At 34.2% G+C, this 14,871-nt stretch overlaps 1 protein-coding gene across 5 annotated transcripts in view; it reads right to left on the minus strand.

The window, feature by feature from the left end:
* Positions 1-14,871, minus strand: part of MAP3K7 (mitogen-activated protein kinase kinase kinase 7) — a 70,508-nt gene that overhangs the window by 21,835 nt on the left and 33,802 nt on the right. For 3 of the 5 annotated variants that reach the window (XM_009451653.5, XM_003950894.5, XM_001160579.7), the window contains exons 8-12: positions 14,207-14,337; positions 12,624-12,705; positions 10,202-10,332; positions 9,413-9,542; positions 6,701-6,781 (exon numbers count right to left, since the gene is read on the minus strand). In XM_009451653.5, coding sequence (XP_009449928.1) covers positions 6,701-6,781; positions 9,413-9,542; positions 10,202-10,332; positions 12,624-12,705; positions 14,207-14,337 — 555 coding nt within the window. The remainder of the gene's footprint in view (positions 1-6,700; positions 6,782-9,412; positions 9,543-10,201; positions 10,333-12,623; positions 12,706-14,206; positions 14,338-14,871) is intronic. The other 2 variants (XM_003950893.5, XM_003950892.5) reach the window with 1 other exon arrangement.

Genomic DNA, 14,871 nt, shown 5'->3' on the forward strand with positions numbered 1-14,871 from the left:
CAGGCTTGTAAAAGTGTCTGGAATTCTCTTTTCAGATTAGCAACACAGCAACATTTGTGAATCTGAGGAACCACCCAACACATGTGTCTATAAACCATTACATCACCATTGCAATAACAACAAAAACTGAACTTAAATTTAGGTGGAAGGATAGGAGAAAAGGGAAGTAAAAACTTTTAAGGAAGTAAGGTAAAGAAGAGCTGACAGTTAACAAATGCCATAAAATGAGAAATCTTTAAGCTATTGCATGAATCAAAGCAAGCAGTATTAGGCAATGCATTTTAATTAGCACAACCATGGCAGAAACCATCTGGCAGATAGTTCAGACAAAGCAAAACAGGATTGCAATCAACAAATACTTGTTGCTCCAATATTAAATTTTAAGTCATAATTTAGAAATATGAATGTAAGAAAAATCAACCTCCTATTACTTCAAATGAAAATTACTGGGTGTGTTCTCAGTAAATTTGAATTGATTCTGAAGTTTTTTGCAACTGAATACTAATTTAGACATTCACTCATTTTACCTTTTTTGGTCCTTTGATATGTACATACCTATATTATACATGGTAGTGTAAATGGAAAAAGTAGTAGAAATGAGGACAGCATGATGTAAACAGATGCCTGATCAAGGAATCTGAAACCTGCATATGCTATCCTGAGTATTTCATTCTGTAATGAATTCTGGAATGTTCATGTCTTATAATAGAGAACAAATTCCACTTTTTAGAATGACTTCTAAGAATACATCACATTGCCAGTGCATACTAAATCTGCACTCCTGCCCCCCGCAAATAGAAAGCAACTTAGGGGTCAGTTCCATTCTTTTTACAGTAATGTCATTAAAACAGAGCCCCTCTTCAAAAAAGCTCCTCTTTTAAGTACAACTGATTTCCTGAGCTGGTATTTAAAAGTTATCCCGGGTTTCTTCCAGAGACTGCTGGCTTAGGTCCCAGACAGCCACTCCTGTAATTTTTCTTATCAGTTAAGCTCATAGTTTTCCTTGACTTACACTACTCTTATTTTCTACTTTAAAACTTCCTGAAGACTGTCTTCATGTAAGAATCAACACTGTATTTTCCTGGAGACTTCTCTTAACCTAAATGTTAGAAATTTTGAGATTCACGAGTTTTGAATATTACAAATTACGGAACACCATTCTCTTCATGTGTAAAATACCCAAGATTTAAAAAAATGCATAGCATGATACACTAGCATTACATTACTGCTTCATGGTAAACTGAACATGTAATTTTAAAATATATGTTCTAATTTAGGCTGCCAAAGTTTCGTATTTCTTTACTAATTTTAACAAATTCTGGCTCTTTCACTGGAAAGGTCCGTCAGGTGGTTTATTTGCTTTCCAATAAACCAGCTTTATTAGGTTAGAGTTGAATTTTTTAGATTACAAAAAGTGATCTTGGTAGACTATACAATATGGCAGAAAGGCCACCTAAATATTCATTATAAAGTTAGATTAACTTCCCTATTTAATATGCCACAAATAGAGAATTTTATTGAAAGTGAGGTGGCTATACACAGAAACTAGTACAGTACATCTTAGTACAGCACCCCTTAGCCCTAGGATCCCTATCAAAGGCTTACATCTGCTAATGACACTATCTGTGCTAGGTAAGAACTTGCCAGATCTAGAAAAACTCAATTCTTTCTCTCTTTGCCTCTTCATATTGGTGCTGCAGTAGTCTGGAGGAAATATTTAATAACTTACATGCTTCCAGTTAAAGAAAGGTTTACAAACATTAGTTATCAACCGGCTCTTGAACCAAATATACTATTAAAAAAGTGATATTTTCATCTTGGTGGAGAAAGCAAAATAGTGCTCAGGTGTCCTTGAAAAGTATCTCTGCTTCCAGTTGTTTAAGCATTCTATAAAGCCCTCCCCACCTAGATAATTTATTTGCCAATACCTGACATTTGAAACTTCTGAAGGAGGGCAACAAGATACAAGTATTAGAAGCCTAACTACCCATCTATTTTTCAGTTAAAATGTTTGGGCCTCTCTACATTCTACTTACTCCAATTTACTACTTATCATACTGTTAGTAAAAAACCAATATACAATAGAGCTAAACGTCCTTGACTGAAATTAAAAGCGAATACGCGTTTTTTATTCAGTTAAGAGATCTAAATGCGGCTGAAATCATAAGGACACCTAGGGTTTCTTTTTAGCTTTAAGAATGATATAACAAACAATAAATATCAATTAAGTTCAGGCTCTTCAGGAAACTAGGCAAAAATCTTATCTATTTCAGTAAGATCTGACTCAAAAACATTTGTATATTCAATCTTCTTTTGCATATCCTTAAGAACAGTATATAAGACAGAAAATCCTCTTTGGTCAAGGCATTTTATTGCTCTCGAATGTTATGCCATATTATTTTAGGCTTAGAAATAACAAAAGGTACACTAAAGCAACACTGTTCAAGGTTCTCAAATTGAAGCACTTCAAGGCAATGTTCATCTATAGAATGGATGGTTTTCAAGTACTTGAAATCAAGCATTATAATCTAATCTGAACTAAGAAATAAATTTAGAATTATCTATGATGATATAATAGCATTAAAAATGTCTGTAATTTAGAAAATTTTACTTTTGCATATCACATTTGGGAAACTCATTTCACTTTATAAAAGCAATCAAGCCGGTATGAACCATGTACAACAAATTTTATATCAGAGTAGAATTGCAGAAGACTAATGTTTAATTAAATCTTTTATAGGTGGTAAGTATATATGTATATGACAGTATTTTTTTCCAGTAGATTTTAGAATGCATTATAATTACAGTTTATTTCCTTAAATGCTATAACTACTCACACAAAGGCTCCAGAGCAGAACAACCCATCTTCCATTACTGATGCTACAAGCATGAAAAATAATTCGCTATCTTAACTACTTATTCTCTTACTCTACATGTTAAACTGAAAAAGGTTGTTCCTCTTTTTTTGTAATATTTAGGCATTCTACCTGTTCCTCTTTGACATTTGGATTTTTAAAAGAAATGTAAAATTTAGGTATTCTTCTAACATCAGATGAACTGCATTAGAATGTCTTACATAGTTTCACAATCACAATAATCTATTTCATTTGTGTACTTGAGATAAAGGTGGGTGAAAAATAGATTCTTGGAAGCTTAGATAGTGACAAAAAGAAAATATGGGAAAAAGTAAAGAAAATCCATGCAAAACAAAGATCTGTGTTCTTACTGCCCTTATTAAAGTCCTAGAACAAAAAAAGTCTAGAAAAACTTCAAGGAATCCAATAATCTGCTACCTATTCCCTTTTCTTCAAATATAAGTGTAACAAATTAGATGTACTGGCTGAAAGGAGAAAGGATATGGTTTTTAAAACTCAAGTTTTAATAAAAAACATTTAAGAAAATCTATTTCTTTTCTCAAAGTCCCTTCCAACTTATCAGCAAGCAAATGCATTAGAAAACTGTAGTTCATATGGTCTAAATACTGGGCAAGAAACTTCCACATTTACATTTACTTTGCTTAGGTAGCACACTGCTACTTGGCAGGACCTTCTCTACAAAGGAAGAGTCAGCAAAATGTCACACACTCTACTGGTAATTTGCTCTTAGCTGCGTGTCTTCCTTGGTAAAAAGGAGCCAGGCTAATCTATAAAGCTCACTCTTTTAAGGGCAGATGGACAGTGGAAAGAAGGAAGGGTTACCGTACAAAAGTTTGTCAGTTCTTCAGAGCCAGTAATATGGTAGAAGAGGTATAAAAAATTGTACAGTCTGACCCACAGGGAGTCCTAAGGTATTAAAGGTTAATTTCTGTATGATCTGAGAGACTACTAAATTGATAAATACTGCTGTTTTGCTAAGTTGCTTTTTCTTCCACATTTGACTGATGGCATAGTATACACATTTTGAAGAGCAAGCAAAAAACAAGATTACAAGATTAGGGTCTTTGCATTTCTTTACCTATTACTAGGTTAGACATTTTAGTGACTATAAAGATATATATACAAAACCTTTTTGTGATGCTTGAAGGATTGCTCAATAATTATTAAGAGAGGTAGTTCATTCCAAGAAGTACATTAGACTCAGTATATTGCACTTGGCCAAAGGGAAGTATTAATGAAACTCTTATCCATATAAATAAGATTTTTAAAAAGCTATATTTAAAAAGAATCCTTGCAATTGGGTTTTAATGCTAATTAAACAGTTTGAATATATCAAGAAGTATTTGCTAATACCATAAAGCTTGTGGGAAATCCACTTAGAACAAAACAATTTCTAGGAAGTATTAAGAAATTTTGGAAATTAAGTATCACTCTTCTTTACAATTAAAATGTCATGTAGGAAATTTGAGATATTCCCAAAGGGTGGGCGGTATTTTTATATTTAATTTAAAAACATTACCTATGAGCACATTCATGATTGGCTTTTATGTCCACTAGTGTCAATTCTACAGCTTGTATTCTTCTATTAAAGAAAGTGTACCTGAGTAAGTTAATGTTTGATATCTGAGGGGGAAAAAGCCTAAAAAGAATATTTAATAAAAGATATTACTGAATAATATTTTCATATGAATAGCACTGCTGCTCTGGCAATTAAGAGAATTAAGGTTACCTGATTCCATAAAGGCCCAATGTCATAAAAGAGGATCTCCCTGGCTGAAGAGCTCTCCTTAATGTGAACACTAAGAGAAAGCAAGAAGAAATTACTCTAGCTTCTCTGACTTAAACAAAAGAACAAAAAATGGATGTGACTTGGAGTCAGAAGATCTGGGTTGGGGTCCTGGCTATATGATTCTGGAAAAACCACTAAACATCATCAGATCTAAGTTCTTCGTCTGTTAAACAGCTATAATTTCATCCGATAACCTAGTTGTAAGATTGTATAAAGGTAAAATAAGATGTACTTTAAGCTACTTTGTAGGGCACAAAGAACATCTAATCAGGGGTTTTCAGCCTCAGCACTGCTGACATTTTGGGCTGCATCATTCTTTGTTGGAGAAGACTGCCTGGTACACATCAGGATGTTTAGCGGCATCCCTGGTCTCTGCCCACTAGATGCCAGTAGTACCTGACAGTTATAAACTATTACTCTTTCCTTATTTTTCCCTCCCCCATTATCTTGTATAGCGTGGGCTACGCTGCCATATATAAATTTATTCTTAATGCTTAGTCATAAGATTATACTGCCATCTGTCTAAATTTTCCTGATTCCCTCAAACATTTAAGGGAAGCACAGTTCAGCAGTATGTAAGTTTAAATGCTTCCAGCTCTTTAAAGTACATCCCTTATACACAGTACCTTTCAGCATGGAGGTAAACTGATCTCCATGTAAAATGATCTATTTGTTAATTTCTAAAGCAGTCCAGATTCAATAAATAAAAATTACCATGTGAAAAATGGGTTAACTCTACTCTTTGAATAGCAATAGTAATGATGTTGTAAAATAAGAAACCACTTTGATAACCAGGGAAAAATTAATATAAAATAGTTTTATACAGACAAAATGGCACCTAAGAATAGTATAATTCATATTTTTGTATGCTAGTTTCTCACCAGGGGAGATGCTCAATAGGTCTGTTCATTTATTTAATAAACATATTTATTAAACATTATGTTAATATGCTTAATATGTGAAGCACTGAGCCAGCAACTGCTGATACAATCAATAATAAGCAACAACAACAACAAAATAATGCACAAAGATATGGATTCTATCCTCACATAGTTTTCAGTTTAGTAGAGGAGAAAATAACCATTAAGTATTCAACTAGAATTATCAACACTGCTAAAAACACAATCACAGGCAAAGGACAGCGTGCTGAAGAATTCATCCAACTCGCACTCATGAACGTGTGTGGAAAATATGTATTTCCTTATCAAGATTTTGGGTAAAGAGGTAGAGAAAAGCCTAAAGGGATAAATAAATGATAATTTTGATAATACATTAATCAATACTGAAGGTCAATATGCCATTTAAGTTTCTATTAAAAATGGTAACATATTCCTCTATGAAATGATCACCGTAAGAAATAAAGCAGTTTACCAATTTTAGACACTAAAGTACCATGTGTAAGTTAGGTATAAAAACATGTAATTTATGAGATTCTCCTGATAATACACAAAAATCAGAATTGACCAACTATTTTACATGATTCTTTGGCAAGATACCCTGCAAAACAGCACATCTCATTTAGCTTTACTTTTTGTTTTCCAGGTTAAGGCAAAATGCTATTTAGCAACTCTCTTCTCTCAACTTCACATTCACTTGCTACCAACAGAAAGAGGTTAGGACAGAAAGTCTAGAGGGGACCCAAAAAGCAGTAACTGAGGAAGGAAAGGAGCCAAGGAAAATAACAAATTTTAATTAGTTGTTTCCTCTTTCTGTTGGGTGCAAAAAAGGTCTGGGTTTAGCTCATGTGCTCACTTAAAAGTAGAGAGGAAGTTGGTAGAATTCTGGGTTGGTGTTCTCCCTTCTCCAAAAAGGTTTACTTTCTCTTCTATTTTATCCTCACTTATTGTAGATCAGAGGTATCTTTTCAAGACTGCTTCAGAATAAATGTAGTTTTTCAATCTGTCTCCCTAATTACTGCATGCAAGGTATCCATTTTCATGTCCTGTAAAAATTGGAGCAAGAAGCATTTTACAAGTACCAGGGATCATTATTCCGGTTCCACAGCTATTAGACCAATTCAGGTGGTCTATGATACCTGATATGACGATCTCAGGGACATCCAGAATGTTGCCAAATGAAGCGGTTTTACGGTGGCCCCGTTTAGGCTTGGAATAGGCTGCAAAAACACATATATACAGTATACGTGCAAACAACCACAAACAGTAACACGGAAAATGATTAACTACAAAAATAGACTCATTTTCAAATAGTTCATGTTAATAACATTTCATGCAGAATGGCATGCAGAACTACCTAACTTTTCATCCATGCTCAGAAAAGGCGAGATTAAAGAGCAAACAACTACCAAATACAAGATGTTTTACACACTGGTTTTAATTAGCAGAAAAAAATAAAAAGAACAGAGACAAAGCTGCAGGGTAATGAGGAAGCAAAATTTCAAATATATTCATAGAAACAGTCTACCTAAGTGAAATCACTGATCTGTGATGGGGGTGGGGGAACGAAGGAGGAGAGGAAGAAAGGCATTACAAAGTAAGTTGTCGTATTTGTTTTAATTACACAAACACAGGAATACATGTTCACGTTAGGTGTTTCTTGAAGTGTGCTATAAAGTAAAATCCAATGATTAAATAATAATTATTGAATCAAAGTGTGAAATGTATATGCTTTTGTAATCATACTTATACATATTTCTAGTACCAAATATTTATTATATTTTCCAAAGTTTAGGGTACATTCACAGTAAACACAGTCTGTCAAAAGGCTGGAAAGTATGACTCTTTCCAAGTAAGATAATTCATGAAAAAATTTAAATTGTGTAAAACTCAAGGGATGTGCAATAGCATTTGTTCTACATTTAGGCAAAATTTTAATGTGTGTGGTTATCCTTCTAGCAAAGTCATTTCTGTAAATAATAATAAAAAACCAGTGCTTGACTAGAAATATGATACTAGCGAAGACATGAAACCATTATTATAACAATTTTCAGTTTTGAGAGAGCAATTAGTATGTGGCAGATCTATCCTGAACAACATCCCTGAAGTGAAAAGGGTTCCTCAAAGCATGAGGGTATGTCCCGGTGAGTAGGGTTCATCTGACACTACAGTGAGACAACCCTGCTCCAAAGAAATACTTGTGACTCATGGAGACTCATGGGCTTGTCAGTGGCTGGTGACTTCTACTCAACTTGATAGTTTCTGAAGACCCATCTGTGGCAGACACAGCTATCTTCTGCCAGTCTCTACTCTTCCCTTCTGTTTTAGCAATAGTACTCTGATTTTATTTAGGACAGAAAAGTCATCAGATAAAAGAGGGCAGATCTCCTCTTCCCTTGGAGCTACGTGTAGCCATTCGACCATGTTACTTTGACCAATGATGTGTGGATGTTGTTAAGAGAGGCATCTGGGAATGTTCCTTCAAAGAACTTGGATGTCTATTTGCCCTGCCCCCATGTCTTCCTTCCTATTGCCTGGAACGTAGAAGTGATGAAATGGAACTTCAGCAGCCATTTTGGAGCGCAGGATAACTTTGAGAATGGAAGCTATACAATAGGGATTACAGCACAGAAATAGGAGACCAGTTACTTCAAGATCACAGAGCCCCCTACCTCCAGACTTGTTTATGTGTGAAAAATAATGCTTATGTGTTATAGACACTGTTTTTTCGGATATTCTGTTATATCTAATGGATTCTAATACTAGCTGATAAAATCAATGATCATGATTAGTTGAAGACAAGTATAGTATGATGGTCCATCTTGACAACTTCTTTCTGAAAAGAGCTCCACACACAATGAGAATATTCTATTTAGAAAAAAACCAAATAAGTGAAAAAAAGACCTAAAAAACTGGTTAGCTAAGTTAAAAAAGATGCAAATACATATGAAAATATACATTTATACACATACATAGTTAAAAGATGGGGTAAATACACAAAAATGTTAAGTGTTTATCTCTGAGTGGGGTAATTATGTAAGTTTTTTTGGCTTGTTTACATTTCCACATTTTCCACAAAAGAAACGTGTTTACTTTTAAAATCAGCTCCCCCTGATCCCTGGAAAGAATCAGCAAAAAACCAAAAAAGTCCAAATTAAACCAGCATTACTAAAATGAAACCTGGTCAGAGAATTAGGTTGTCAGTTTACTTAAGTAACAAAACATGTAATTGTTTTTGTGCTGACCAGTTCTTCCATGATTAATAATTTTAAGAACTGAACAATGGAATTTAAATGCTAGCTTTTTCAAGATCCAATAAAATTATGATATTTTATTTTACAATTAAAAAAATTAACCACAACAAGCTTAGCTATTATTTTGTCACTGGAATGAAGAAGCAGATAGAAGGTCAAATCCATGTATTCCACATGGATCTGGAATACATTTTTCTGTTAAATTTGAAACAAAATATTTGCTATTATTTGAGTTCAGCACAAAAATCTAGTAGTATCACTGAAAATCCCCAAAATATTCTGGCTTTGGCAGAATTTCAATTTCTCACTTAGACATTCAACTCATGTTTGAGCAGAAAGAATTACATTTGATAAAATCTGTAAATGAGGAAGGCATACTTTCTCATCCAAATAATTTTACAAGTCATACCTTCCTTATTTGGAATTTGAGATAAATGCATAAATTATTGCTAGTAACTTAGAAAAATATATTGTAAACCTACTTCCTATTAAAAAAAAAATATAAGACACACACAAAAAACCTTTGACAACTGAAACTACCATGGCCAAAAAGGCTTATATACATTTTCACTCTTCAGACTTGTAGCTCCTTTTTACCTGTGGTTGCAGCGATCCTAGCTTCTATTTCAGACATGTCAGCACTCATCCTCTTGCCCTCAGAGGTTGGGGGCAAGCTCTCCACACTGCTCCCACGGGAGGCTCCCAAGCTTAAACGTCCAGATTCACTCTGTTAAAATTACAGGTCAATCTGAATTACTGAAGTTCTTTAGATTTAGCAATCTTAGGCAACCTAAAAGGAGGAAGATGGCAAATGGGATTCTGATAGATCCTGTTCTGCTCTGAAAGGAGAGGGAAGTTTGTACGAGAGAGAGCTACAGGGGTAAGGGAAAGCAAGCTGCAGATACTGTCTTTATGAAAAGGCAGTCACTAGAACTGGGAGCTAAAAGCCCCAATTATTCGTTAACCTAAATGCCTCAGGCAAAATGAATAAACTCACTCCTTGAAATATTTTAAAAAATCAACAATGGCAAAAATATAATAAATCTGAACAGCATGAAATGATAGACTTAGAACAACTCCTCTAACTGGGCAGCGCAGCCAAAATATACCCATTTTACATTTTTAACCATCAACCATTACATTTAGGGATTATTATAGATAGGGATTTAGAGTTGGCAAAGGTAGCAATCATTAGAAGGAAAAACCATTTGGTAATAAATGGTAGGAGAATCTCATTACGTGTCTCTATTTGTAAGCTCTTCTGCATGTTTCAGGAAGAAAATTCAGGATTTATAAAATAGAAGATGGTAAATAATTAATTTCAGTTAGTATAATATTGTGACTACTGGTAAGGTTATCAGTTTTACTTGTAATAACATAACAAACCTGTTGCTTTGCCTGATTTTTCAATAATTTTGATTCTAAGCGCTTAATAGTATCATTTGTGGCAGGAACTTGCTCCATATTAGTGTCACTTTTGTTACTCGTATTTGTAGAAGCAATGTCCATGAATGAGCCTAGGAAAAGCAGAAACATTTATGACTAATGGTTGGAAATAATACAAATGCTTCACTTAGTATTATGTAACTTACATTCTTTTATAAACTAGCCAGGCAGGAACAGAAATAAAATAAGACTTTTCAAGCTAATGAAGATATCCAAACAAACCCATTTTAAGAGAAACTTAAGGATAGCACAAAAAAGGAACCAAGATGCCTAAATAGTCTTCTAATAGTCAAGAATAACTTAAGGTTTTTAACCTGAGCTAGTAGAAGAACTGAGGGCTATTAATTGAGATGGGGAAAGACTAAAGGAAGAGTGAGTTTGAAGGAAGTATCAGGAACTCAGTTTGGAAAATATTAAGTTTGAGTTTCTAGTAGATGTAAAGGAAATAGTTGGATATATGAGTATAGAGTTCAGGTATAAGATGGAAAACATTATGAGCCAACAGATGGTATATAAGGCCATAATACTGAATGAGGTTACCAAGGAAATGAGTGCAGACAGATAAGTGAAGAAGCCAAATGACCAGGCCCTGGGCACTCCAACATTTCTAGGTTGGGGAGATGAGGAATAACCAGCAAAGAAAACTGAGAACAGACGGCCAGAGATGTAAGATGGAATCTAGGCTAGTATGGTATCTCGGAGGCCAATTGAAGAAAGTGCTGTCTGTAAGAAGGAGAAAGTAATGAATTAGGTCAAGTGCTACTGAGAGTCAAGATGAGAAATGAAAATGATTCCTTAAATGTAGTGATGTAGAGATAACTAGTGACCTTGACAAGAACAATTCTGAAGTACTGGCATAATATGTCTGAATGGAGTCAGCTCAAGAAAGAAGGGGAAAAGAGAAGCTAGTGAATGCAAATACAGACTACGTATGTTTTAGGAATGATCCAGTAGAAAGCTAAAACTGATGATGCAAGAGACAGGGGAGAATTGCTCAGAGGAGCAGATGGGATATAATGCACAGGCAGAAAGGTACACCTTTGGCCAGAAGTATGGATAGTTTAGCCAGAGTAACAGAAGAAAGCAGAGTAGATGGGCACAGATGTTGTGGAAGCTGTCTTCCGATTACTCCAATTTTCTCAGAGAAAGAGCAAACAAGATCAGCTGAGAGTGAGGAGTGGCGAGGAGGTGTTTGAAGTCTGAGGAGAGGCTACAGTATAAAATTAAGACATATAGGAGGAAAGAGATGAACTACAATATAGTACAACTGTCCAATAGCACTAAACATGCACGTGAGGATAGTAAACCTGTGCTATCTCCAGCCACACTCAGCTGCATTGGTACAGGCAAGGAGTAAGCCGAGTGTCAGCTTTTATTAGGCTTGTGGTTTAGCCAAGCAAGCTTGAGAGAGAGGCTAGAAAGATGAAAATTATTCCCAAGGAATTATAATAGTTGATTGGAATTAAGTGGAGGGAGAAAGAAAAAAGGACCTAAGAGGACTGAGGACCAGTGAAAAGGTGGGAGGCTCAAAAAATTCAAGGTCACAGTAAGGAAATGAAGAGAGGGTTTAGAGGACATGGGAGACACAAATGATAGAATTTTAGAGAAGTACATTTTAGAATTCAGAGCAACTCAAAATCTTTTCAGTAAAACTGGAATTTGAGAGTAACTAGCCAAACAATAAACCATCTTAAAATAAATAAAACTATTCTTGAGGTGGGAGAAATAGATCAGTAAAAGTATTTGTCAATAAATGCAGGGTAAATACATGTGCATATAGACACACACATATCTTTAAGTTTTAATTAATAATGAAATGCTTATAATGCCACTATATTTTGAGAAGTACAATATTTCTAAGTTACAGTATTATTTCTACTATCTTTTTGATGACCACAAATTACATGTCCCACTACTACTTCACATTTCGGAAAACTAAGGAACTTTTAACATAGCTTCTTAAATCAGAGCCTCTGTAGAAGAGAACAAAAATTAGGGTGTTCATGATGAAGAAATGTGTTAAATACATTTACAATAATTTCTAATACTATTTGATCTAGTAGTATCCATGTAAAAGTGATTTTTCAAGTTAAGAATGACATTCACTGTAATACAATATGCCATCTTTTTATTCATAATTATGTAGGAATTCCAAGACTTGGAAGCAGGTCTTCAATAACTCTTTAATCAGGGTACCTACATGAAGAATGACGCACCTGTAAACTCAAATTGCAGTCAATCATATGAAATGAAGGAATTAAAATGCAAATGGGGACATTATTCATTACTTCTTGATTATAATTTCATGGGAATAGAGACGAAAGAAAAATCAAGTCAATACTCTTCCAATCTATCCATTTACCTGTACTGGTGGCAGAGTTGCTCTGTCCTTCATCTGAATACTGACAAGGATACTGTAATGGCTCATCTGCTCCTGGAAAGTACTATATATAAAAAAGTAAACCACAGCTTACAATTTCCTTAATACAAATTAAATCCTGTTAATGTTTTATTTTCCCTAAGGTATATACTAAATTTGTAGGTGCCTAAGTTTTTTATTTTACAAAGATTACAATAATGTACTCTTGGATTTCAACTTTGATCAATGCCATGCACCTACCTAAGAATCTAGCTTACATTGGAGTCTAGATAGTCTTGAAGAAAACAGCAAATATTTCTCTAGAGAAACATATGAAATAACATAGTATCATTTCTCATAATTATGTAAAACATACTCATGTTCTTACAGTAGTGATGTAAACTTCCGGTGACTGTTAGTCTGAAGACTGAGACTAGTATACCATGGAATAATTGTTAGAACATTTTAAATATTAAGAGGATAGATTATGAATGTCTTTCTACAAACTGGAGGCATAATACTCAAAGTATATGCTGGACAAAAATGTTAGAATTTAGAGAAAAAAAGGAAACGTATTCTCCTCAAATTAGACAAGGAACAGAGAAGCAAAATTACAACTGCAATAACTTATATATCCCAAAGTTTTAAGTAATCTGACTACAGAGACTAAGTTGTTTTCTTATGCACACACCTTTAGGGCCTAGGGTTCTACATATGACTGGTATCCAAATATGATGGTAAACTTTTAGTAGATTAGTTCAAGCTGCTTCGCGTAAGAAATTTTCAATAGATTGAATAAACAATGTTTTACCATTTAGGAAATTACTTAGTCTATATTTAAGGAGATTGTAAGATTCTTCTACTGAACAAACTGTTCCAAAATTCAGGCACTTTCATAGATATGTGAACTTTTTAAAGCCAAGATATCACTTCACAGTTTTTGTTAATGTACCAAAAACCAGAGGCGTAAAATATTCCAAATAATTCTAAAGGTGCTTGATTCACAGACTAGGAAAATTTGATAATCATTTAAAAGGGTTCTTCTAAATAGAAGAAAGTTTAACTTTTTACTGGGATATAAAAACCTGAAAATAGGCCAAATAGTAAAAGTCACTCAAATAAATGTGTCTGAGAATGCAACCTATTGCCTTACATAAATGCCTAAATGCTTGATGAAAATTGGTATCAGAAAAATGTAAAATTTAGTTTATCATGTATTGAAGTCGTAATATTAATATATCCAAGTCCTGTGATGGCTTTAGAGACTATCTATTTCAGTTTCTCCCACATTACAAATGAGGCAACAGGCCCAGAGACAAACATACTTGTCCACTAATGTAAGCAAAAAGAAAAAAGCAAGTCTAGAAACCTAGTCTAGCCATCTTTCCAGTGATAAAGAACTAGATTTTCCCTCTCAAAATAATGTTTCCTCTTCTGACTATGAGTAATAAATGCCCATTCTCACTTAGAAAACATAGTAATATATAAAGCAGAATATAGTAATAACATCCCTTTTAAAATTCCATTAAAACTCAGCACATATTAAATTCCCCTAAATCCAAAGCCCCTCAAAAGAAGGATTATACCCGCATCAAGTGAGTCATTATTTTCACAATTTCCTCCATTGAAGGGCGCTGGGAAGGATCTTTAGACCAACAACGAGTCATCAGGCTCTCAATGGGCTTAGGTAAATTTTTGATCAGTGGTGGTCGAGTACCTACAATTGAAAATGAGAGGAAGGGGGGAAGAATGTATTTGCCCAAAGAATGATGCAAACTCTTTGTACATATTTCCAAAGTGGTATTTATTTTATAGATCTTGTAGTTTAAGATCTGTAATTTGGAGTAATAAAAGCGCTTTGTAATTTTATCAATTAACAAGTTAGTTCTTTTACTCTTTACTTCATGGACGTTCAATTATTCACTGACAACCGATAGAAAGCAAGCAAGCAAGCTGTCCTGGTCAATGCTGAACAGTCTCCACAATGATACTAACGGTAGTAATATTAAAGGCAGTATAGGAAACTGGTAAAAACAGCTAAGATTACTCAGATGATGGTACTGTTTGATAAATCTATGAATGACCTAAATAATTAGGCGGACATTTGTTTTTAGACTTGTGGAATAATGTAAAAAATGGCCATTAGTCACATGATTATAAACAAGGCATAGAAAAGAAATAACTAAGAGTGGCGCTAAAATTAAGAAGGTAAGTAATCTTCCTTCATGAAAAGCTATTTTCCCAAGCAAAT

Source organism: Pan troglodytes, chromosome 5 (genome assembly GCF_028858775.2).
Source record: "Pan troglodytes isolate AG18354 chromosome 5, NHGRI_mPanTro3-v2.0_pri, whole genome shotgun sequence".
NCBI lineage: Eukaryota > Metazoa > Chordata > Mammalia > Primates > Hominidae > Pan > Pan troglodytes.